The sequence below is a fragment of the Mustela erminea genome, chromosome 8, assembly GCF_009829155.1.
Source record: "Mustela erminea isolate mMusErm1 chromosome 8, mMusErm1.Pri, whole genome shotgun sequence".
NCBI lineage: Eukaryota > Metazoa > Chordata > Mammalia > Carnivora > Mustelidae > Mustela > Mustela erminea.
The window spans coordinates 57,726,476-57,752,770 of record NC_045621.1 but is presented as its reverse complement, the minus strand read 5'-3'; the positions used below and the strand labels follow the sequence as shown (position 1 = coordinate 57,752,770).

General features: G+C 37.1%; 1 protein-coding gene across 8 annotated transcripts in view; it reads right to left on the bottom strand.

The window, feature by feature from the left end:
* Window positions 1-5,232: 5,232 nt before the first annotated feature.
* The window catches only part of TANK (TRAF family member associated NFKB activator), an 88,424-nt gene continuing 67,361 nt past the window's right edge, over window positions 5,233-26,295 (bottom strand). For all 8 annotated transcript variants that reach the window (XM_032355729.1, XM_032355733.1, XM_032355727.1 and 5 more), the window contains 4 exons: window positions 16,030-16,106; window positions 15,242-15,357; window positions 9,531-10,111; window positions 5,233-6,080 (listed from right to left, as the gene is read on the bottom strand). In XM_032355729.1, coding sequence (XP_032211620.1) covers window positions 5,901-6,080; window positions 9,531-10,111; window positions 15,242-15,357; window positions 16,030-16,106 — 954 coding nt within the window. In that variant the 3' untranslated portion in view covers window positions 5,233-5,900. The remainder of the gene's footprint in view (window positions 6,081-9,530; window positions 10,112-15,241; window positions 15,358-16,029; window positions 16,107-26,295) is intronic.

The following is a 26,295-nucleotide window of genomic DNA, read 5'->3' as shown; positions in this document are numbered from 1 at the left end:
TGTCCATAAAGAGAGTTTTAAGCAGTCTCCCTGAAACTGTATTAATCAAATCACTGTGGCATTCTAAGAATCCAGAGAACTACCTGATTTCAGACATTGAAAGCAACTATCCGTTCTGACTGATTTCAAATCAGTCTGGAAGACTGGAAACAGGTACTTTCAGAGGTTCACCTGACTAGATGGGTTGTTACTGAGAAATATACCCCAGGTGGAGGCATCTTCAAAGCCAATATATTTGCTTTATAACTGGTGTCAAATTGATGTATATATTAAAAAATCTTGGAAAATGATCTCAAAAAGGAAGTAACAGCCCAATGAGCCATATGTTCAGGGAAACTAACAGGTTTCCATTGGGACCAAATTTCACTTCACCTTTTTGTCCTTATGTGCAAATAAAAACTTATCTGTAAATACACCATTAAAACAACCATGCAAATTTGTGAAGTCTGTAGACTGAGAAGAAATTGCATTAAACCCGTAACAACCAATACATTGGAAGGTAAAGAGTTTGATTAGGTATTAGAAATACATACACAGTGCAGAACTGAACTAAATGTACTTGAACGCTATAGGTTTAACACTTCAGAGAGATAGAGATTTCGGTTCTATAGAATTGGTTAATGAAGAAAAAGCTAATGATAGTTAATGAGTTGGTTAATTTTGATGCTAATGGAGCACCTGAGTCTCCAAATTTACATTAGTAAGTGTAAAGGTGTTTTTTTCCCCGTGAGGTAGGTTGCTGTTTTAACAGATTCAGATGCCAGAGAGTTTTCCAAATGCCAGATGATACTCTTGCACCGAAAAGTCTGGGATACAGTGAGGGCAGACAGGCCTTCTTAGTGGTTTTCCAAGGAGTAGAAATGAAAAAAGCCATCATTTGTACAAAACTCTTGAGGTAACTCTTTTAAGAATTCTTAATTTTCAAATGTATAACATTCTGTGTTATTCTGTTGTAGATCCCAACAATTTTGCATTTAGCTATTGTATTGGTATGCCTGGACACATTCTAAAAGGAAAACTGATTCACTCTGTGTGTCTGTGCAGGTTTTCACTAGATCAATGATGATGATATAAAATACCAAAATTTACTCAAGTCGTTTTTATTTTATTCTCTTGTGTTGTACTTTAATTATGACACATTACAAACAGAGAAGGGTAGAGAGAATAATATAAATGAAACTCTCATGTATAAATGACAGCTTTATCGAATCTTCACGTTTTGAAATTGATCTTTTTTAAAAACGAACAGTTGTGTGTGTAAATTGATGCAATGGTAAAGGTCAGCGGAAGAGAAAAAATTATACTGGTGGGATTATCTTTCAGGGGCTTTTCTTTTCCATCTACATTTTGGGGAAGGAAGTTTTATGATGTTAATTTAGACACCTGCTTAGCTAAATAGCACAGAATACCGTTGGAAGGAACCGCGTTCTCATTCAGTCCAAATTCCTGCCAGTCCTCTGAAGCTGTTTGCTTTAACCCACTGAAGAAACAAGAACAGCAGTGTTGCAATGTTTCAGTCTCTAAGGGTAGTTTATGTGGATGCAGAATAGTAAAAATGTAGGGTATGGGGAAAAGCGCATTTTAAGCAAAGGCTTTGAGCTCAACAATCAGCTTTTAAACTCAAAAAGTAGGAGGAAGTTGTATCACAACCTCAGGTCCTGGGCCTGCCTGCCGCAACAGGTAGAGCAGAGACTCAGGGTCTGGTGGATTCTCCTCCATCGAGAGACCACCTTTACTCAGGTCTGACCCCTGAGAGGAGCAACAGGGCAGCAAGCTGTGCCTCCAGAAATGCCCCAGCGTCCTCTTGCCTCCAAGTCTAGACGGCAGAGGGTGGGGTGGCCGTTTTCTAAAGGCTTTCTCTCACCAGTAACAGTTTAATGGGGGGATGGGGGTGTCTCTGGAGGTCCAGTCTAGTCCTGGGTCAGAGGTCAAACCTTGGAAGGACAACCACTGCGAAGGCCCTTTGTCTACCTCTCTCTGATTTCTAAGTCGTGGGCGCTATTCTGGCTTGGCGGGACGAGGAAGGTTCTGGGGTTGTCTGTGGGGCACAACGAGGGAGCCTTTGCTAGGGGCTGACCTCGCCCGCTCCTCTGCTGCCCTGGCGCGGGCCGCGGGCCGCGAGAGGCCTGGGGGATGGCAGCAGCCCTGGGCAGGCGTCAGATCTGCAGTCTCTCCAAGGGCCATCCTTGCCTTTCTGGTCTCCCCTCTCTTCCCACTCTTGTCTGTCCCTCCTGTCCCTCGCCCTTCGCGAATTCGCTTGGGTTCTCACTCGCTGCCCAACTCGTTCAGTCCACCAGCAGAAAGCAAGCGAGCACGAGAATGCAGGCTCCTTGGCCTCTCCTCCAGGAGGTGGAAGCGAGAGCGCGGGCCCTCGCCCCCCCTACCCCAAGAGGCGCCCAGGGGTGGGCGCTGGGCGCACTAGCGCCGGGTGGCTCTGGCCCGCGGCGCGCTTAGGCCGGGCCCAGAGGGGGACGCCCGCGGCGAGCTGCGCGGGGGCTCCCGACCAGCGAGGGACGCGATAGCGGTGGCTGAGTTCCACTCGCCAGCGGCGGGAAGGACGCGCGGGAAAGCGAGGGAGCAGGAAGCGGGTGGTGGCGGCGGCGGCGGCGGGCCCGCTGGAAAGGAGGGAGCGCCGCAGGCGGGAGGAGGGAGCGCGGAGGAGGGAGGCCTGGGGGAAGGAGGGAGCGCGGCAGGCAGGCGGAGGGAGGGCTGATTAGCATGCAGCAGCGCTCGCGCGCCCGGCTCCATTGTTTTAACACCTCCCCTCTCCTCCGCGCCAATCTGTCACCGTTCAGCAGGCGAACGCTGCTGCCTCAAATGCTGCTCTTCTCAAATGAGACGGATAATTAGTTGCCCCGCACGAATGCCGCACTCTTCTCACCCCTGATTGCTATCACCTTCTTGCTCCTGGCAGTTTTGACACCTCGTAATCAGCCTGCTGCTTTTCTCTTTTCTTCCCGACTTCTGCTTCCCTCCCCACCCCACCCCACCCCCAGTTTATTTATTTATTTATTTATTTACTTATTTACTTCTTTATTTATTATTATTTTAAATGCAAGCCTGGTTCCTATTTGGACGAGGCCTCCGCGGAGTTAACCGAACGCGTATACACGCGCGCGTATATGCGTATATGTAAAATAGGGTGTATGCGCGGGAGTCGGGGGCGGCCTGGCAGTTTTGCGGGAAACACTGCTTCCACGCGGAGAGAATTCTCTTCTCTTGAAGATATTTTTGGGAAGGGAGGAGTTGGGGAGAGGGGCGGGAGGGGAGAGTTGGGGAGACCTCAATTAATGCTTTAAAGATCTCTTCGAAATTAACAAACTGGGGAGTCTCGGAATCTGCTGTCAGAAGCGTGTTCTCCCCGCTCTCCTCTAACAAGCACTGACAGTCTAATTACTGTAGCTACAAGCAGCTGTCGAGGCAGCAGCCCGGGAGAGAAGGCGCCACAGGCGGAGCGGCCCCTGCGCCCGGCCCAACCGCCCAAACCGGCCCGACTCCGGGGAGGATGGAGAGAAGGGCGAGGCCCCGCACCCGAGAGCCCCGCGAGCAGAAGGCGGGCTTGGGAGCCAGCGGACACGTTTATCGTTTCATATTTATAAAGTCTTTACCTTGAAGGTTAAAAGATGTGGAAAAAAAAAAAAAAAAAAAAGGAGGGGACGTGAGGGAGTGGGAAGAACATCTCCTGAGCTTCCATCCACCCCTTTTCTACCTCCCCGAGCTCTCCCTCCCTCGGTGTTGGTAAAATAACCACGCAACCCGGGCTGAGGGGGCGGGGTGAGCCAGGCTGGAGTGTAAGAAAGCAGATGTCCCCGCTGGCAGCAGCCTCAGCCTCCGGGGAAAGCTGCACCGGGGGGGGGGGGGGGGCCCTCCCGAGGACATTCACCTCCCACTTCTCAGGCATCCCGCTCACAACTGCCTCGTCTCGGCGGGGGTGGTTTTTTCAGACTCAGCGTTTCGCGTGTGCAGCTTTTTTACCTGGGAGCTGTTCTTACCCGGCCACGCTGAGCAGATGCCAAGATGCAGCCCCTGCACGACTCAGTAATGAGAGACAGAGGGAGCGACCTGGCGGGTGTCCACTCCACCTCTTAAGCCGCAGCCAGCGCCGCCTCTGCAGTGCGGGACTGGAGGCTGCTCTCGGGGCTGCATTTCCTGTGGCCCAAGAGGGCCTTTGTCCCTCGGAAGTTGGGAGCCCTGGAGTCCAAAAGGAAACAAGTTTCCCGCTCTTACTAACAGTGCTGGAGGTGGGAAAGAGTGGACTGGAGGAGTCCCTCATAACACTTTGAGTCACTTTCTGGGCTATAATTTCCTTTGGTTGTCAGCAGGCTAGTAGATGGCAACTGTGTGAGGGGCTCTTTCTCTTCTAGAAAAGAAGAAAAAAGAATCCCCGTCCAGGAGATAGGTACAGTGGTGTATTCTGGCTGGTACAGGCTGAAAAGTTTTTATTTTTAATTTTGTGTGTGTGGTGGTGCTGGGTGGGTGGGAGGTAGGGTAGAGACTTGGATAATTGTCTAGGTATTTCCATTCAGCCCCAGTGGCAATGGAGGAAAGATGTACGAATCTCAGAACCCTTCACAGTGAATGCCTAATCATCGCTGTGTCACCTTGGTGAGGAAGACGTCAACATGATGTGCTTGGCAACCTGAGAAGTTGAGGCACCATTCTCATTCTTCCTCTTCCGAGCTAAGGCTCTTTACTGAGGCACAGGGGCCTCTCAAATTCCCCTATCCTAAAACCCTCCAATTTTAAAATACTTACTCCAAAGAAGACTTAAATTCGTGTTTTGAGAGTTGCAAATCAATGTTCACTTTCTAAAATGGAAGCCATGCCTCAAACGTTCTTAAAAATTGGAGGGCAAGGGGGAAACTTAAAAAACAAGCACCACAGGGTCAAAAAATGAAAGACAAATATCATTTTAAACAAAATTCTGCAGCCCTCTGATTTGGTATCCTCTCCTTCAAATGTCTTCCAGTGGCCATCAGTCAGGCTGCTGACAATGAATAACCAATTTCTGAACAACAATGTAAATATTTCTAATATAAACCACTGTATATGGATAGTCCTTACAGAGCTTTAGATTTGCTCCCAGGTAATACAAAGTTTCTTTAGCAAGTTTGGTTTGAAAAATAATTTTTAAATTCAAAGTGATCTCCTACTCATAATTAAATATCACCAGATCTAATATCATCACCCTTTTATCATTAGAAAACATTAATGTTATGAACTTCCCCAAAATGTGATTTATTCCTTTATTTTTTTCACTCAGGAACAAAGAACACATTTAATGATCACAACACAAGTAATTTTTTAAATATTTAACTCATTTCATCATGTAGCTATAAACAGTAAAATTTAAACTATGTATATTATTAACAAAACAATCTAAAGTGTTTAAATCTACCAGTGATTTTATCACTTGGCAACTTAGGTTGGGTATTTACTTAGACATTTATGTTGTCTGCTATTCTGTATTATAGGTTTATTTTTTTAAAAAATCACCTATAGCATAAATAATCTAATTTTTAGGTGGAAAAACCCTATAAACATTTGACATCACCAAATTCAACAGATCAAACTAGAAATCCAAGCAATAAGCTTAGATATTTGAAACAAATATAAATTACGGTAAGAAACACTGTAAACATGAATACAATGAATTAGTTTCGTACAGAATGATCTTTTAAAAGATGATAAAAGAAAAGTTACAATGCAAGTTTAGGGAAAAACTCAAATAGCTGTGACCCAGCTATTTTTCAATAAACAATCTTGACCCAGCTATTTTTCAATAAACAATCTCGAACTAAGTTTGCAATCAATTATTTATAGTATTACAAACCCAAGATCATCACACAGAACTTGATGATCACCTAGAATCATCACACAGAGCTGTTTTCAACTGCAACTTAAGTCTCCCCATTAAAATGTGAATTAAGATGCCGGAGGAAATCCCCCCTGGATGTAATGGATGGTGGGAAAACCGCTTGACAGAATTCACACACTCGAGGTATATGCAGTTCTGAGCCTGTGCCACTTAGTACCGATGATAAGTCACTGTCTTGATTAGGAAAGGGCTTCCAAATGGGCTGCAGGAAACAAAAACATCTTCTGTTATTTGTATTTAAAATCAACTTACAATGAATTTCAAATTTAATTTTTTTGTGTAGGTATGTGCATAAACACAAAATTCCCCTATAGGAAAACAAATTACCTTTCCATGGCATTAGCATGAAGACATGACTCAATCCTCTTTTCATTAAAGGCACAGCTAAACTTTGATTAGAAGTCACTTAAAATATATACATGCACTTTATCTTCACATATTTAAAAATTTTTCAGTTTTACTACCAGCAAATTTTAATACCCATTATCAAACAGCAGTAGTTTTGAAACAACAGTCAACAATTAAAGACTTTAAAAATTAAATTCTATCTTTTCTATTTTCCAACAGAAATCTTAAGTTATAGGGCTCTTACTAATACTTATTAGTACACTAGACATGAACTGTGTATGCATTTTGATCAAGAGCCATTCAAATTTCGCTATTTATAAGCAAATAAACAATGAATAAAACATATAGGAGTAAGTATAGTTTTGGTTTTCAAATTTTAAAGTACTAAACAAATTCTACTGATGAGTTGTTTTCTGAAACCTCAAATATTTAATCACTCAACAAAATCTAACATGGGATGCATCCTTTTGACTTATTTTGCTCTTGTTATATAGTGCATCGCTTTGCCTTCTTTACTCTTTCTTGTGACTGAACACAGTGAAACTTGTCAATAGCTGCCTAACTGAAGTATGGAAAATCACAATTCAACAGAACTATCTCCACTATAAGCAAGACATAAATACTCTGAAAATACTGCAGTTATTCTTTCTAAAAAAGAATCTAGTAGGGCAAGGAAAAAACAGCATTTAGTTCAATAGTAGGTGCTCAATAAATGTTTGTTGACTGGAGTATCTTATTTTCCTGAAATATTACTCTGGCATACCTTGACATAGGTAAATTACCTTGACACATCTAATTTCTGGTATTTTGAGGAGAATCACCTCAAAAAGTTAATTTAAAGAGATCCCTTTGGGCTCCTACTACTAATGTTTTTAAAGTGACAGCCTAGTCCAACACCTGATACAGTTGATACAGTGTTAGTTCTCATTCCCTTAACCAATCTCTTTCATTCTAGTTAACCAATCATTTACAATAAACAGTGTATTACTAATTGAAGCATTTGAGTTTCACGACATCACTGTCTTCTTATAAACATTTTACTGGACAGCTGCGTACAGTTGGTGTAAATATACAAAGTCTGTCTAGGCACCGAGATACATTCAAATATTAGAGCAGAGGCTTATAACAACATTGACTCAATTCCCTTTTTAAGAAGTGACAATTTTATCACAAAAAATAGTAATATTAAAAATATTTATTTTAAAATTTAAGATAATTTTCTTTAGAAAATATGTTTAAAAGCAGCCGTAATAACTGTGAGTATGTAAGCAAAAATAAGAGTTAATCATATTTAAATTTTACTGCTTGCAGTTTAAAGAAAAAGTACAAGTGATTAATATGCATCACTTTAATGGGAAATTGATATGACATAAATAAAAAATTGTTCCATTAAAGATAATTCTTACTAAGATCTATACAATAGTAAGAAAAAAGCTTAGAAGCAATTTAGCTTCTAAATTTGGTAAAACAATCTTCTACTGCCAATTTATCTTTAAAGCCCATGTTTATCCTTCTCTATTAGGAGTTACTGGTTCAGATTTGATCCTTTCATAGAATTCAGTTGGGACCCCACTCACTGACTCAGCAAAAGTAGGAAGAAAAGAAAATTACACAGAGCAAAAATAAGCAGATATATCTGAGGCTTTGTTACGATAGCTGAATATATAAAAAAGTAGTAGTGGTGATTGATATAAAATAAAAATCTGAAATACACAACCCAAATTTTTCACTTTTCTTCATCATTACTAACAATTCAAGAATTTTGTATTTATCATACTAGCTTTATTAATACAAATAAAATGGCAAAGTGTTTTTAAAAATTAAGAAATATTCTTTCAATCCTAAACTGCAACATGGCCTTCAAAACAAACTAATTTCTTTGCCTTTTCTGCCAAAATATCAATTATCTAACCTTATGCCCCATGTCTTGTGACAGCTCAACACCAATTCTCCTGCATTTTTTAAGCTGAATACTTTTCCATCAAGTTGTAATCACATACCAGCTGTTTCCCTTGCTGTAGCATAGAAAGCAAATGCACAATGCAGGGTGCCATCTACTGAAACATGAATGCACAGACTAACTAGTAAAAGAACAAGCAAGAGATATAATGGGGAAAAAAAGTAACAAGCATTAGAACTGATGTACTTCACAGCTCCACAGGAATTCTACTTGTAATAAAAGAAATTGTTTAATTTGTTTCATTTAGTAGTAACTATAACTGAGATTATGATGTGAAATAGGCACAATGTAGAACATTGTGAGTTTATAATTAAAGCTTACTGTCAGAGATGCCTAGTTTTCCTCACTACTAAAATACCACAGAGCTTGACTACTGCCTCTTTTGTATGCTGATTTAAAAGTCTGTAACCTATACCAGTACTTAGAAAGCCAAAGGGTATTCATCAAATTGTTGGATTTTTAAAAATAAATATCTAAAGGCAAAGAGAAATTAAACAAATGTGTGCAAATTATACAGAGATTTGCACCCTTCTGTATTTTCACAAGCTTCTGCTTATTTTAACAATTACGTATTTTTCATTTACTTTCAGGCACTAATTTTCACTTTTTTTTTTTTTTTAAACTAAGTGCATCATTCTGGGATAGAACCTGGATAAATGGGAGGGTAGTAGTAGATTGGGGGGCTGTGAGTAGTCTCTGAGCTTTAGAAACATTGAAGTGTTTGATTAAAATCATACATATGTAGAGACTATTTAAAAAATATATTAGGCTGCATGTTCATTGCCAGATTAGAAACCAAAACCAAACCCTACAGTTCTACGTACTGTATGACAGAAAATGTAATGGAAATATTAGATGAAAGACAGTTCACTTATTCTGATAAATAGGAATACACGATACAATTATTTACTTATGAAAAACATGCATCCTTGTAAAGAGGGAAATGACACACACAAACTTTTTAATAAAAAAATACCATTTGTTTCACAGTATGAAATTTAACAAAGAATCCTATTGTAACACTGATGCTGAGTAAAAAGCTTTGAATAAGGGACTAAGAAAGCAACACACACTAGGTATGGATAAAGCTGACATATATTTTAAAATGTGCCCTACATTTTAAGGTACTTTATAATAGAGCTTTACCATATTCAGCTTCTAATTTCATGTCATTTATTACAGGACCTGTTTTTTTTAATTTTTATTTTTTTTATTAGAACCCTTAACTGTAGCTAGTCATTAGTTTAAGAAGGGTGACTGATAACCTAAAAAAGATGCATTTCTGTACATGTATGGCAAAATGTGTGTTCACACATAATATATTTGTTAATGCAAAATGGTTACCTGCTGTGGTCCTCGGATAGCTTTTCCCGGGGAATCAAGTGAAGCAAAAGGTGCATCAGACGGGTCCTGAAGTGGTAATGTATTTACATATAATGCATTATGGTTTCCAGGTGGCAAACACGGAGCTCTATCCAGAGTTGTCCTGATACACGTGTTTACAAGATTGGAGGGTTTTGTTTTGTCAGTTGTTTTAAGGTTTTGTATAGCTGATGTTATGGGGTCAATTCCCTGAATTTCAAATAAAGTTTCTTCTGTTTTAACAAAGTTTCCCGGGTTGTCTCTGAACTCCATATTAAATTTATCCTGGCACACTGCCCCAGATGTGACAGGACCAAGGATATTGGGTCTTTCTGGAGTACTATGTAAAAAAGTAGAGTCATTGTCTGTAGGTGGAAACTTGACATTGAATTTAGAAAGTGATTCGAAAGAGCTATCTTCCTCATCTCGGCCCAGTCCTCTTGGTGTGACAGATGTGACGCATGGTGCACCTCTATTTATATCATCTTTAGCCTGAGGCTTAAACAGTGCTTCTTGTTTATCTGTTTTATCCGTACACTGTATAGGGAGAGAGCACTGTGCATCTGCAGGGAAAAGAACACAAAAGGAAAACAGTTGCATTCCAATCATTCTTAAAAATCTGAACGTTCAATTAGCTTTGGACAGAGGAGCATTATTTTTTCTATTGGTTTTACAGCAACTGAAGACAACTGGGATTTTTTACAATTGCTACCATCTTCCACAGACATATTAGCAGTCTCCAGTGGGTGAACTGGAACGCAGTTTATTAGTCACAGTTAAACTACTTTGTCTCTTCCTAGGTCTTCTGCTATAAGCTTTGCATCTTTTTCACAGTTATCCTGCTCTATGCTTAAAAAAACATTTGCTTGTAGTGTATACATTTAAACATTTTGTCAGTAATGGAAGCTGCAACTGTGAGCTTGCTCAGACAAAAAGTTGTTAAAAAGGAAAATCCTTACTAGGCATATGTAACATTAGACAGGTTAAGAATTTACGCGGATTAGCCATTTATTACTCCTAATATCACTGTGTGACACAGTGTTTCACCAATCAATTTAGCCATTGTGTGTTCTCTCAATAATCCTTATGTGAGGAAGTAGCAGTGGTGGGGGTAGGAGAAAAAGAGCAGAGGCAAAAGAAGGATGAAATTTTGGGATGCATGTTCAGAAAACTGTATGTGAATATATAATTCTCTCATTTTATATGCAGACCTCTGAAGATAGTAGGTAGGTATCAGGTAGGATACCATGGCCTCTGTAGCTCATTTAACAAGAAGCTGCTTCTCGAACAAATTCAGCTCTCTAGAACAAATTCAGCTCTCTAGGACACAGGCAAAAGCTAGAAAGTAAGTAAATAGAGCTTCTGAGGAGTCAGAATTAGAGCCAAAAGGCCCACAGATACATGCATTTTGCTCTTATTCTCTTTTTAGATTTATTCTAACAAGCTTGGTGATATTTCCCTAGCTCAGAGCTGGTTAGAAGCAGCAAATCAAAAGGTAGGGATAGGAGTTGTTGAAGACAGATATAGCTATCAACAAGAGCTAAAAGCATAAGAGGAGACAAGAAAAACAAAAAGGCAGATATAACAACTCAGAAAACACTATACTCTGGTGTAGGGCCAGTAAGAGCTACATTTCTCGATGCAAAAAAAACAATGATCAAAGCACTCTCCATGTTGATGATCCTGAGACATCAGAAAAAGCTAAACTGTGCTCCATAATTTTACCCAAGAAGACAGTTAAGGCTGGAGATTGGTAATGTGTGATTTTCATTAAATGGACGAAAGGTAGAAATTTAATAAAAAAAAAAAAATCACTTTAAAAAGGCAGTCACCAGAGAAGTTGGACCCTCACAAAAGGAAGCTTTCCCAAGGACACTGAGGAAACAGCGAGCCCCCAGCACAATTGTCCAGGTTAGCAGGCACTTAACAAATGTCAGTTCCTTTCCCTCTGGTCCTTGCAGTCTCATGCCACCTTTCCATCTTTTGCCACAGCACATTCCAACACGAGGTATTTTCTGCTTGGTCATGATGGCAGTACAGTGCAACAAACTTGTTTGGTTTATCTTCTTATATACTTACTACCTCTCTTTAGTCCATACCATCTTATTCGTTTACAACAGCCTTTGAACTGCTTCTTTGCCTCTAAATTTAGCTCATATCCAATTCATTCTCTACAGTGCTCCCTACTTTTTTTTTTTTTTTTTTTTGGAAATACAAATCTGGTCATTAGGAAGGTCATTACCTTCCTAATAAAATCTTTTCATGGCTCTCCAAAGCCTCATCCCTCAGAAAAGTCATATAGAACTGTTCATGACCAGCCCCTGGTCGCCTCTCCATGCTCTTACCTTTCACCAAACTCTAATGGTGGGGAACTTTGCACAGTTCTCCAAAACAGCCATGCTTTCCTGCCTTTGGGCCTGTGTGCACACTGTGCAGACTGACTGCAGTGTCCTCTCCAACTACTTTTTACCTAACTCTTATTTGTCCCTCATTTCTTGGTTGTAGACATTAATTTCTCTCACAGCTATCTCTGGCTCCCCAAGACTGTTTTAGGCATGATTCTTGGGTGGCCCTGAGGGTTAAACACCTTGCATTATGTTTCCAAGTATACTGTCCTTATCCCATTAAAGTAGGCTTCTTAAGATCTTCAGCTATGTTTTGTCTCCCACTTAACCCCATTACCCTGTCCACAAATGTATTCTAAATGAATTTGTATTCTGTTCCCAACAGAGCATAGTATGACAGTTTACATTCACCAGATAACCTGTCTGTGACTGGGAGTGGTACAGTAACTGAGACCAAGCTCAACTGTTTGGCAGGATTTCTTTGTCCTTGGAGGTGTCTTAAAGTCCATTAACTCGAGTTATTTTTCTTGATAGTAGACATAACAGTAGCAGGAAATTCTAGGAAATAGTACTTTCTTTGTAGGTAACATTTGCTAATTGCAAAAAACAAATCAGGAAAATCAAATGTTGAGGTAACCAAATTCCCTAACAGTGAGGAGGAAATGCTTATCAAAATGATGTTCACAAGAACAGGAAGGATGATGAAGAATCTGCTACTGATGATAATGACAACTATTAACACTAATAATAGCACTTCTATGTGCCATGCACTGTTATAATTATTGTATATGCCTTAATTCATTTCATACTCAAAATAATCACACGGTAGGCACTATAGTATCCCCACTCTACATGTGAAGAAACTGAGACATGAAGAGATTACTTCTAAGGCTTCACAGCTAATGAGTGAGTGGTAGATCTGGTACTGGAACCCAGGCAACCTAATTCTAGAGCCTGTGGTCTGAACCACTAAGCTAAATCCAACATGTTGCTTTCTATATGTACAGAAGAGCCTCCAAAATGATAGAAATGTGTTATGAATTTCTTTTCCAGTAGCTGACCTATCCCCTTTGTGAATAAAACCTAGAAAACTCAAAACAGCTAAAATAAAGCAGGTATTTTCTTTTTGTATAGTTAGCAGGCATACTTCAGCCACATTAAAGTAATTTTCTGAACTAATCTGTTTCAGCAATGAGTTACTAAAAAAAAAAAAAAAAAAATTAAACGAGGTACAGAAAAGTACTTGTCATCCTGACACTGAGAAACATGATCAGGGGGAGCAAATTGCTTTTCTATTTTGTTTATTTCAAGAACACTTATTTTCGCAAGGAAAAAAAAAAACAAAATGAGAAACATTTTTAGATTTCTAAATTTTAAGTACAGGCTGTCCATTTAGACTACTTCTTGGTTTAATTACCTTACATACTGACAAAAGAAAAAGATCTGATGGTTGTTTGTAACCTGTAATCCTATATTTTACTCTCGTGATCTCTCCTGAAATAGGACCCTCCTTATGGACCAAATAATACTTTTTATGAAGCCACATTTGCTTAAACATACATTTATCTTTATCCCTTCACAAGATTATTGCTGTAAGTGAACGAGAAGAAAAATGGAAAAGGAACTGTACAATTCTACTAACTCAGCAATTGTCATGAATCATATTGTTTATTTATCTAGAAGTGAAAGTCAAATTTTCACAAAAAATAATATGGGGACAATAATACTAATTTCCAGCTGTATTATGCAAATCACATTGGAAGTGGTTTCTTTAAATTTTTATTCAATGTAATGTTCATCCTTATAAAGTCTGAATAGTCATCTTTTCCCAAAATATTTCTTTCTTTCCCTTTTTGACCTACTACTATCAGAATACTACTTAATATTTTGGTCTTTGTTTGGACCCAGCAAAACTTCCTGGAGTCTGTGGGACACAGATCTAGAATATTTCAAGAATAATGTTGTATTTATTATTTGTGACATGTTTAATATAAAACATAAAAATAACATTAGGAAGCAGTTTTAGTGGGGAAGAAATTGAAGTTAAACACTCAGTGTCCTAGTTGACAGATACATACTCAGATTTAGACCTGTGCAATTTAAAAATGGTCAAAGTATTAAGCCATTGATAATGGGGTAGGTTCTCTGTGTAACAATGAATATATCACCATTACAGTGTTTTGAAAAGATGCTGATGTTAAAAAAACAATGTTTATGAATTCTATGTAATGCATCTCTATAGCTAGTACATTTTAAATAAAAATAATTCTTCTTACCTTGAGTCTACACAAAAGATGAATTTTTCATGAAAACGACAAAGATTCAGGTGAAAGAATTAGAGTTCTTTTAGGGGAGGTAGAAGGGAAAGGGGAAGAAATAAATGATGTCAGTCTACACAGACTGTTTTGCTTCTCTACCACACTGTGTACCTTTTCTGAAAATAAAGTGGTAGTAGTATGCAAAAAGTAAATTTACACTATAAAATGATTTTTAAATAGACCAGATATAAGAGCTGTTAGAAATGGAAAGTGATCTTTAATTAAAGGGGTAACAGCACTGCTGCAACATCTTTCAGAGTGAAAACTGTAAATCACATCTCCTGGGAATGGTACGCAGAATATCTCAAATCACAAAGGTAAAGGAGAATTTATCATTTTAAATGATCAGTTTACCTTCCTTTTGTTTACAGAAGTGCTTGGTAGCCAGATTCAATCCCTGACATTTTGCTATTCATATGAACGACTGAAGCAAACACCAGGCTGGGGTTTTAGGAAAGGGTAAAGGTTTTAAAACACACACTGTAACACATGTGTAAGACAGATGTTCCTTTTAAGTTATATTTTATACTAAATTTGTACTTCATATCTCCAACAGAACTGGCCTCATGAAATGTGAAATGTTTATTTCTGAAACCGAATTAAAAAAATCCAGTGTTCAATCAACTTTCAAGCAGAAGTTAAAAACAAACCTGATGTTATAATTTTACTTAGCTTATATATGGTAGTTCACGGTTGCTTACTAACCTATAAATTAATGTTCAATTAAACCCCCAAATAGCAACTGAAAACCTTGAGAAAGACTTTCTATATTTGTTTTGTACTTCTTCCAAGGTGGGACTTCTCATTCAGATGATTAGTTATTACATCACTCAATTCATTCTATAAAGTCCCACACACAATAAAGAAAAAAAGCCAATCTTTAGATAATGTAATACAGTACAGAACTTGGACAGCACTTTCCCAGCAGATCCTTAGCACTTCATAAGCATTTAGAAATATTTTCATAATCAAAAAGAAATAAATTTAAATCAATCAAATTAATATTACTGTGTGTTAAATCAAACCTTACCAGTTGCAGTGGCTGGTACATTAAGTTTGCTTAAGTGGTCTTTTTGTGCTTTTGCTAGCATGCATAATCTATGAAATTCTTCTTTTAGATCCTGGAAAGTCTTCTCTATATTAGCCCTAAAAATAAATATTTTAAAATATAAAGCTTTATCTTCAAATATTTTTTAATCATTATTAAACTTAAATAGCACCATTTTATATACCACAAAATAATTACTGAAAGGTTAAAGTTAAAAAAAATTATTTTAAAATCCTAGAAAATTTCCTAAAGAATTACTTTAATGTTTGGAGAACCAGGAACAAAGGCACAAAGTAAGCAACAAATTAAAAGTTCTAATACCAAAAAAAAAACCAAAAACCAAAAAAAAACAGTTCTGATACATACATGTAGCACAGACTAGCATATCTACTTGTTCATAAATCACACTTTTGCTGGTTATCTCATTCTCACATTAGAAATTTCAATGTATTGATTTTTGTTCTCAGTAAGCATTTTAAATAGAAGAAAATTAAATGTTCCTCATTTTACATTAAAATCTGTCCATATAAAATAATGTGACATAATATTTTATTAAATATTAGAGCTTTAATTTAGTTTTTAAATCCATCTTTGCTATTCACTGTATGACTTATATATGTCATTTTAACCTGGAGGAGCCTTGGGTTGGTCTCTTCTAGTTCTAAAGGGCTGTTATTCTGTTACAATTTCAAAGTTTAAAAATATGTAAATAAAAATATATTTCAAAATTCATGATATTTAGAGTTGGCAAAAAAAAGATATAGAACTACCTTTCATGGAATAAAGGAATGCCAAGACTCCTTGGTGAAGTTTCTTTTCTAGGAGAAGAAACCTCTTGTCTTCTTACCTTAAAGATACAAAATAATCACCACTTTAAATTGCTTCTAAACTCAAATGAGAATGGGTTAACAGAAAATACAATGGAAAATTCACCTTCCTCATGGAAAAGTATATTTAGGTAGCTTATAGATATATATAATTTTTTTTTCTTTAAATGAGAACAATCAGGAAAAAGGAAAATTAAGGTAGAAAAATAGGATGGAGACAAGAAGTATTTCTGGTAACTTCTGTAATTACTATTTCCAGTACTGACAATTCAAGAACTTTCAAATTCAAGTACGGATTAAAATTGTTACTTTGATTATCAAGCACCTGGCATGACCAGCAACTAGGGAAAAAACCTGTAGTATGTGCAATTACTTCTTTCCCATTATTGGCCTAGATGTTTAAATCAATGTTTTTGTATTTTGTTATATATTCTTTGCTGAGGAATGCAGCTATATATAGAGGAAGAAAGAAAACCAAGCTACAGCACCTTAGTATTTAACAAGCATATTAAAGCTAGCACAACGATGTATTTAAGCTACTTTCTGAAGCTAAGTTCTTGCCTTTCACTCCCACCCTGTGGCTTATTCTGGTATTACATTTATTCTGACATTAAAGAACATGTAATAAATCCATTGCATGGTTTGGATTTTTTAAAAAAATTGTTAATCATACCTAGAAAACTGTGTATCTTCTAAAGACACAAACTGACAAATTCAAAGATTTGAAGATGTCTTTATAAATTATAAGTCTACCAAAACTTTATAGGTCTTATTTAAGTTCAAACTAAAACCATGGACATTTGTATTTAGCGACATTTGTATTTGGTCACTGTAGCCATTATTAAAATTGATGATTTTATCTCACTGTTTCTTATCATCTGAGTACAAATCCTTTTAATTTTGTTTTAAGTTCTTTCAGTTTCTTAGGAGTTTCATTTGTTAAGAAAAAGCCTTGATTCCGATTTTTTAAAAAAAATTATTATCTTCTCCAATTTATTTCAGTTTTTAAAAATTTTTTATTTTTAAAATGATTTATTTATTTTTTTGACAGGCAGAGATCACAAGTAGGCAGAGAGAGAGGCGGAAGCAGGCTCCCTGCTGAGCAGAGAGGCCGATGCGGGGCTCGGGCCTTGATCCCAGGACCCTGAGACCATGACCTGAGTTGAAGGCAGAGGCTTTAACCCACTCAGCCACCCAGGCATCCCCAATTTACTTTAGTTTATTGCTTTACTATTCTAGGTTTTCTTAAGAGTGTTTGCTTAACATTTCTAAAATACAGTATTCCTTTAATTAATAAAATAAAATCTCGGCAACCCAAACAATTTGTGATTTTATATACTTCATGTTGTCACACTAAGGTAAAATAAATACCATTTGCTGCTGCATACTTTCTGTCTGGAAAACATTTAGGCCATATCTTCTTCTGGATTAAAAGCATTTTACTGAGCTTGCAAAGCAGTCACAGTAGAAGACATTTTTACAGTTTGTTTTTAAAAGCAGTATACAAGGTTTTTCATTACTGTTATGTACAGTTAAACACTCAACGGGTTTTAGTGTGGACGAGGAAAAAAGGCAACATTTTAAGACAGCCAACCATTCAGGATGACACAAGTATGAAAGCAAACTATATTATATATGTTATATATATACTTTATTAAGGGGTGCCTGGCTGACTCACACAGCAGAGCATGTGACTCTTGATCTTGAGGGTCATGAGTTCATATTGGGTATAGAGCATACTTAAAAAAATAAAAGATATTACATTAAATTATATTATATAAATATATAAGATATATAAACTATATTTAATATAAACATATTAAATATATTAAAAGATATATAAACATTATTTGTATATAATTATATAATAAATTATATATTAAATAAATTATATATTAAATTATCTGTACTATACTATATAGTAAATCATATTATAAATATATTAAATTATATTTAATTATATTAAATTTGTATCAGCAAAATTAGAGAAAAGGTAATATTAAGAGGACAGAAACACTTGACAACTTTATGTTAAATCAAAATAAAATATGATTAAATGAAATGACTAGTCTCCTTTAAAAATTTACTATTAGAAATTCTAATATGAAACAAAATTATTTTATTAGGAGCCAGAAAGGACCAAAAAGAAGTACTGTTGACCTTTGAACTATGTGGAGTTAGAAGTGTCAACCCCCATATATAAAATCAATGTGTAATTTTAAAAAAGATTTTATTTATTTATTTGACAGAGAGAGAGAGAGAGAGGGAGATATCTCACAAGTAGGCAGAGCAGTAGGCAGAGAGAGAGGGGGAAGGAGGCTCCCTGCAAAGCAGAGAGTCCAATGCGAGGCTGATCCCAGGTCCTGAGATCTTGACCTGAGCCAAAGGCAGAGGCTTAACCCTCTGAGCCACCCAGTCGTCTGTCCATGTGTAATTTTTGACTCCCCCAAAACTTAATTACCAAGAGCCTACTATTGACTAGAAGCCTTACACATAACAGAAACGGATATTTTGTATGTTATACACTGTATTCTTGTAACAAAGCTAGGGAAAATGTTACTACAAAAATCAGGAGGAAGAGAAAATACCTTTACAGTATTGTATTTGTTAAAAAAGAATCCACATAGAAGCAGACCCACTCAGCTCAAACCTGTGGTGTTCAAGCTGTGCTCTGTAATTTTAACCTTTAAATTAAGATATTTACAGAAAGTCATAAAGACTATTTCGTTTTCCAAAGGACTCATTTGGGGATCAGTACCTGGAATGATTGCTTCTGATGTTAAAGGAATCTTAAAAACAAAGGGGGTGGGAGTGGAGATGAGATGAAGGTGAAGGAAGACGAAGGAAAAGAGTATCATTCTTTTTAGGGTCTGGCAAATAACCTGTGTCACCCCACTACTCTACATTTAGATTTTTTAAAAAAGATTTTATTTATGTATTTATTTGAGAGAAAGTGCAGGTACATGCACGAGTAGGGGTAGAAGCTGGAGGGGAGCAGCAGGGAGAGGGAGAAGCAGACTCCCCACTGAGCAGGGAGCCCTTTACAGGGCTCAATCCCAGGACCCTGGGTCATGACTTGAGCTGAAGGCAGCCGCTTAACAGGTTGAGCCACCCAGGTGGCCCTCTGACATTTAAATTTGATAACTGGTGTGGGTGAATTTATCTGGAAAAGATTTAATGGTAGGGGGTAAAAGGAGGACTCTCTTACTGAGAAATTTCCATGAAGTACATAAATTTAAGGTCTTCAACTTTTTTGGGATTAGGAACAAGGCCCCTGCATACTATTATTATTATTGTTGTTGAAGAAAAACATTACAATTGTACTAAGCAATACAGTGCATCTTCTGTCATTTATAGCAAATAAATCTTTTGATATAGTCTGAATGAAAATTTCTGGTCTCCAGCATCCCCCCAAAAAATTTCAAAAGGGATATTTTAATATGTTAGTTCAACAAATGACAAAAATGGTGAGCAGTTCTGACATTGGGAAGCAGGGTTTATCTAGAATGGGTATAATCCATCAGTGCTATTTTCTACTGTAGCTATTTGACACAACTTTCTGAAAACAGTCATTTATTTTTCAAAAGATGTAGAATTAGTGTTGTCAATGGCAACTCCAACATTATCCCCAGAAACTCAAGACTTGCTTTTCAGTGCTAAATTACTTTACTTAATAAAGACCATGCAGTTCGTGGAGCATCCCAGAGAGTAAGTAAACATTAAAAGAGATAACTTGTACTTTTCTTTCTATTCTCAACTATTATCCAAGCGGACCCTGCACTGCAGGAAGCTGAAGCTACTGCAACTTCAAATAAGAAAGCAAGGGAACTTTGAACATTATATTTTAGGAGACTTTAAACGTTAAATCATTCAACAAATGAGTTTATTTTGAGGTACTAAAACTTAAAATACTTAACATTATAAAATGTTCCAAGTACTAGTTTGGAAATGCCGAACTTGTGGAATGAATACTGAAATAAGAGCTTTACACGTCGTACTTTTCATTTACACTTCCACTATGGCGCTGGATAAGTCATTCAACTAAATCATTAAGATAAACCCATTTAAAACAGTTGAAAGATGTTGTGAAATGATTCCTTAAATTGCCTCTTATGTGAATTGGGAGAATTTTGTTTTAGTGTAAATCAGTTTAAGTTTCTCATAGATGGGTATCATATAAAAAAATATATGTTCCAGGGCCAGTTGAATATGCAATGATATTTAAGGAGGGAAAAGAAAAAGTGGCTAATATTTTTGTTAGTCCCAAACCAGATTTATTCTTCATGCAAAGATAATGGAAAACTTTGTGTGTGTGTGAGTGTGTGTGTATGTTGGGAGTCCAGGATCTGTTAGGTATCAATATCTTAAAAGAAAGAAATGTAGGTTTCCACCAATGCTTGCCTTTTTTTAATATTTAGCACTAAAAGTGAAAGCCTTTTATAAACCAATTTGAAAAATAAAGAAAACTTACAATTACCAAAATATGGATTCAACCTCAGTGTCCACAATCAGATGAATACATATACAAAATGTACTATGTGTGTATATATATATATATATATATATATTACACACACACATACACAATGGAATATTGTACAGTTGATCCTTGAACAACATTGGTTTGAACTGTGCAGGTCCACTTCTACGCAGATTTCTTTCAGTATATCCAGTATACTTCTGTAAATGTATTTTCCTTATGATTTTCTTAATATTTTATTTTCTATAGCTTATTTTACTCAAAGAATACAGTATATAATACATATATAAAATATGTTAGTCGACTATGTTATCAGTAAGGCTTCTGGTCAACAGTAGGCTACTAGTAGTTGTGTTTTTGGGAAGTCAAAAATTATATGTAGATTTTCAACTATGCGAAGGGTCAGTATCCCTAAATCACACACACACACAATGAATATATCAACCTTAAAAAAAAAAAAAAGGAAATCATGTCATTTAAGGCAACATGGATGTGGAGGACATCATCCTAATGAAGCAGGCACAGAAAGACAAATATTGAATGATCTCACTTATATGTGGACTGTAAAGAAGCCAAAATCATAGAATTACAGAGTAGAAGAGTAGAATGGTAGTTGCCAGGGTTCGGGGTGGTAGTGGTGGTGGGAGAAATGGTGGAGGGATGTCGGTCAAAGAGTACAAAGTTTCAGTCATGCAGGATGAGTAAGTTCTGAAGATGTATGAAGTCATGTACAGCACAGTGATTGTAGTTAATACTACCCCACTGTATGTATCATTGTATGACTCTTGATTTTGGCTGAGGTCATGACCTCAGGGTCATGAGATTGAGAACCAACAGGAAGTGTGCTTGAAATTCTCTTTCTCTCTGCCTCTCCCAGCCCTTCTCTCTCTCTCAAATAAATAATTTTTAAAAAGTATATCATATTGTAAACTGAAAATATATACATTTTCTATTTGATAATTATACCTCCATAAAGCAGGGGGAAATGCAATAAAATTTAAGTTCAAAATTATGTTTTTTCTTAAAAATTTTAAGCAACTGAGGTTAGGAAATTAAACTTTGTTATGAAACTTTTAAAGATAATACTATATTCATTAATACAATGTATCACTCTTATATGGGATTTAAACTTTAAAAGGCTAACACTAAATAAAGCGGTAAGTCTGCAATGACACATTTTGAACTACAACAATGACTATCATTCTATTTCAGTGTTCATACCAAAGATTCCCTCTAAAATTTAGTTGATGCAAAAGGAATATTTATTTTTAGATGGCTGAGGAAACTGAGTGTAGCCAATACTTGATTTTGTTTCTGAATGAGGCTTGGTAAAATTATGATTTTATATACTTACTTTTAAAGATTTTATTTGAGAGGGCAAGAGAGAGCAAGAGTGTGGAGGAGGGGCAACGAGAGGAGAAGCCAACTTGCCACTCAGCAGGGAGTCCCATTCAGGACTCCATCCCAGGACCCCGAGATTATGACTCGAGCCCAAGGCAGACACTTAACCGATTAAGCCACTCAGGCGCCCCTAAAAGTATACTTTTAAGATAGAAAAGAAAGCTATGCTCTTACTTAGAACAATGTAATTCAAGAAAAAAACCAGGATAAGATAGGATGGATTAGTAAAGAAAATATAAACTGTGCTTGATAAGTCTTCTACAGAAAAATGAGAAATGGAAGCCTGGCTGGCTCAGCCAGGGAGAGAGCTCTGCCTTCCGCTCAAGTCATGATCCCAGGGTCCTGGCATCAATCCTTGCATTCAGCCTCCCTACTCAGCAGGGTGTCTGCCTCTCCCTCTTTCTCTGCCCCTCCCTCCTGCTCCTGCATGTCCTCCACCCTCTTCTTTCCAGAAATAAAATAAAAAGAAAGAAAGAAAAAAGAAAAAGGAGAGGGGTGCCTGGGTTGCTCTGGGTTAAGTCTCTGCCTTCAGCTCAGGTCATGATCCCAGGGTCCTGGGATTGAGCCCCGCATCAGGCTCTCTGCTCAGCAGGGAGCCTGCTTCCTCCTTTCTCTCTGCCTACTTGTGATCTCTCTGTCAAATAAATAAATAAAATCTTTAAAAAAAAAAAAAGGAGAAATAAATGAGCAGTAGAAAAACAATCTGAAAACAAGAATTCACTTATCACTTAGATTACTGAAACGAAGAATGAAATGTTAAAGGAGAAACTGAGGTTGAGTATTTTTAAACAGTTTTAGATATACTGAGACAAAGATGTTACGGTAAAGTCAAGCACTGAATATGGCTAAAACAGGGAGAAAGTGAGAAAAGGGCTGAGACAAGGAAGAGATTAAGGTGGAAAGAATGACCAAAAAATTACAAAAAAGAGACTTGATGGGAATATAAAGGCATAGTAAAAAAAGTTTGAGGACAAAAGGCAAATAAAAAAATATAAGAAAACTATAATTATAAGAATTCGTGGATGTGTGAAATCCATGGTTCTCTCACCCTCATTAATATTACTGAAAATCTAGCAAAGCAAGAGGAACACAAATCCTACAAGTCTTGTCTGTTTGGCATGACACAGTGTGCCAGGCAAACTTACTGCCAGTGCAGGAACAATTTCAAGGCAAAATGGGACCCATTCCAGGGTTCTGAAGGAAGCAGCAAGAAAATAAACAATATAAGGATAAAATTAAATACCCCAATTACTTCCAAGTTCTTCACAGGATTCTGGTTTATCAATGCTACAATAAAACATTCTTTTAAAAAAAAAAAGTTAAAATCCTTTACCAGTACTGTCACAATGACTATAATTTCAATTCTATTAAGTTAATTTGAAGCTAAGAGAGATTAATACTTTTCTACAGTCTGTCTTTTGAAACTTAACTGTGCATTAGGTTCCTTTTGCACATCTTTCTGAATTTATTTTCTTAAGAAGAAATATCAAATTGTGAGAATGGCTCTTTATGCAAAATAGAAAAATGAATACCTTAAATGACCAATTTATAAAAGTTGGTCCCACCCCTTCTCCAAACACTAGATTTAAAATGAACTGACTTGGAAAAATCATCTTCAAATATTAACTACAAATTTTATGTTATATCATTACCAGGTTGAACTGAAAATATCTTTATGAAAATAGCTGTTATTTAAGCAATTTGCATTTATTAATTATTTAACTTAACTCACATAATCTTGTAAATTAGATACTTTGATTTTAAAGTTTGCCATAGAAAATAAGGCTCTGAAGAGGTCCAATAATTTGCCTACAGTCCAGTAGATGGAGTACCTGCAAGTGGAACCCCAGATACATCAGTCTAGGCTCTTAACTTCTCAAGTATAGGACTTGGCTGCCAAGGCAGCTCAGTAGTAGTTAGAACGGTGAGGTGGATACAGAACGGTAACATTTACACATTGCACCAGCACAAACTAATTTTAAGATTCTAAAACCTGTCATACAACAAATACATTTCTCACTGAGAAGCAGTGATAAGCCAAGTTTTGATGTTTAAATTTTGTCTGGGAAAAAACCTTTGGTACGTCCTTTTTTTTTGTGCTCAAGAATGTCCAAGTAGAAATTTACATTTGAAAATAACCTAGACAGATTTACTGGAGTTCTGCCAAACCAGTTCACTTGCTGTTAGAAATAATCTGGTAGTAGTTTCTTAACTGAAATTTCATTGTTTATTTCTCAAACTTACTATTAGAAGTTAACCATGACAATGGAGAGTATCTTATCATTAATTCCATCTTCTCAAAACCTCAATTATCTTCCTACTCCCCTCCCCGAACAATATCCTAATAGAGGACTGGGCATAGTTACGGTTTTAAATCATAGCTGATTCAAACCCCTTGTCTAACAATTTCACTATATAGATCCACTTAGGGTTGGTGTGTTCCGTTGAAATTGGGCAGAACAGACTATGTATTGAATAACTTTGGGCTGTACTCTGAACATTGTGAATATGTTGTGGCAACATTATGCTACATGGTGCCAAGGGTGGTAATGTTTTTGCAGGCAATTAACCTGATGAAGGACAATTCAGATACCACTTCTGTCTTAGAAGCCTTAGCTGCAAACTGCTTCCTATTTGCCCCTGCACATCCATGACCTCAGGGTACATCCAGAGACTTGGCCTGAGTCCTTTCTTCTCTGGCTCTCTCCTCTCTGGGGCTCCTTCACTCTCTCTGGTGACCCTGCTTATTCTGAGCTCATTCTCCTTCCTGTTTCTTCCAGGCAGAATGATGGTGGGGCTTTCTATTGCAATTTCAGCCACTGCAACTATGACCACTCTCAGGACAGAACTACAGAAAATCAGTAATTTACTCTGAGGTGACTACTTGCTCCACATTTGACTCCTTTCTAAAATACGCGAAGTTCAGTGTCCAGTTCCTCGGGGAGTTATTCCTGTGTATGTTGCCACAGTTAATACTATTTGTAGAGAGCTGGTTAGGTACTCATTCTTCATACAGAAGCTCCGACTCCCAAACTCAAGGGTATTTTTTGCTTTTTTAAAAAATTCCTTCATTTTTCTGAGCTTTCACCATAATTTTCCAGTCTTAATCACCAATCCATTGGCTTTTCCTAAAGCTGTCATTCTGTTCACTGCTGATTTGACAGTATTCACACCACTGACCATACCCTCCTCCTTGAAACATTTTTTTTTTTGGGCTACCAGTATAACTATTTAGGTTTCTTCTTAAGCTTTGATATTTGCATTGCCCCTTGACCAAGGCCATACAGGTGGGCATTCTCTAGGGTTCAGACATGGGTACACTGTTCTTCTCTCATTATATACTTTTCTTACCATTCATTGTCACATCAAATTTACTGAGTTTTCATTTTCTACAGTCTATATTTGCAGGCCTCCCTTCCCTATTTATTTATTTTTTTAAATTAAAAAAAATTTTTTTAAAGATTTTATTTATTTATTTGAAGACAGAGATCACAAGTAGGCAGAGAGGCAGGCAGAGAGAAAGGGGAGGAAGCAGGCTCCCTGCTGAGCAGAGAGCCCAATGCGGGGCTTGATCCCAGGACCCTGGGATCATGACCTGAGCTGAAGGCAGAGGCTTTAACCCACTGAGCCACCCAGGCACCCCTTCCTTCTCTCTTTATAATCCCTCATCTCTTTTGATCCAATACCTTTTCACTTGTGTTGTCTACTGTAGACCAAGTTTTAAAACATAACCTAATTACTTTTCCTCAAATATGGTTCATACTTCTAACCTTCATTTTCCTTTTTAAATACAAGGATGTTCTTAGCATCAGAAGATCTTACGGTAAGATAAAACCTTAAAGAAAGTGAGATTACACTTTCCTGCAATAGTAAAATTCAAAACAAAACTGTAGGTCTGACAAAGGGCAATAAAATGCCAAGATGTATTATCTTCTTCATGTCAAAAAGAAATAGAAAAAAAGTAGGAAGGAGAGAGTTTTAGATTCAGCTTTAGGAAAAAAGTTACCACTTTGTCCTCAAGACAAGAGGAGAAGAGAATATTTCATAAGCTGTAGCAAGAAGGAAAGCAAGAGTTACTGCAGCTATCTGGCCATCCAGCAGAAGTAAATTCCAGATGACACATTATAGGAGTAAGGACAAGTGAGTGAGCCCCTGCAACATTATATGGATGCAATGTAGAGGGAGACATACTGTTCCTAATGTTAAATAGTACAGACAATTAGGGGTAGAAATAATGTGCATAAACCTATCTGATAGGGAATTACTAAGATGAAAATTAAGTTGCAATACAAAAATCACAACACCACCACAGGTAAACAAAATGGGAG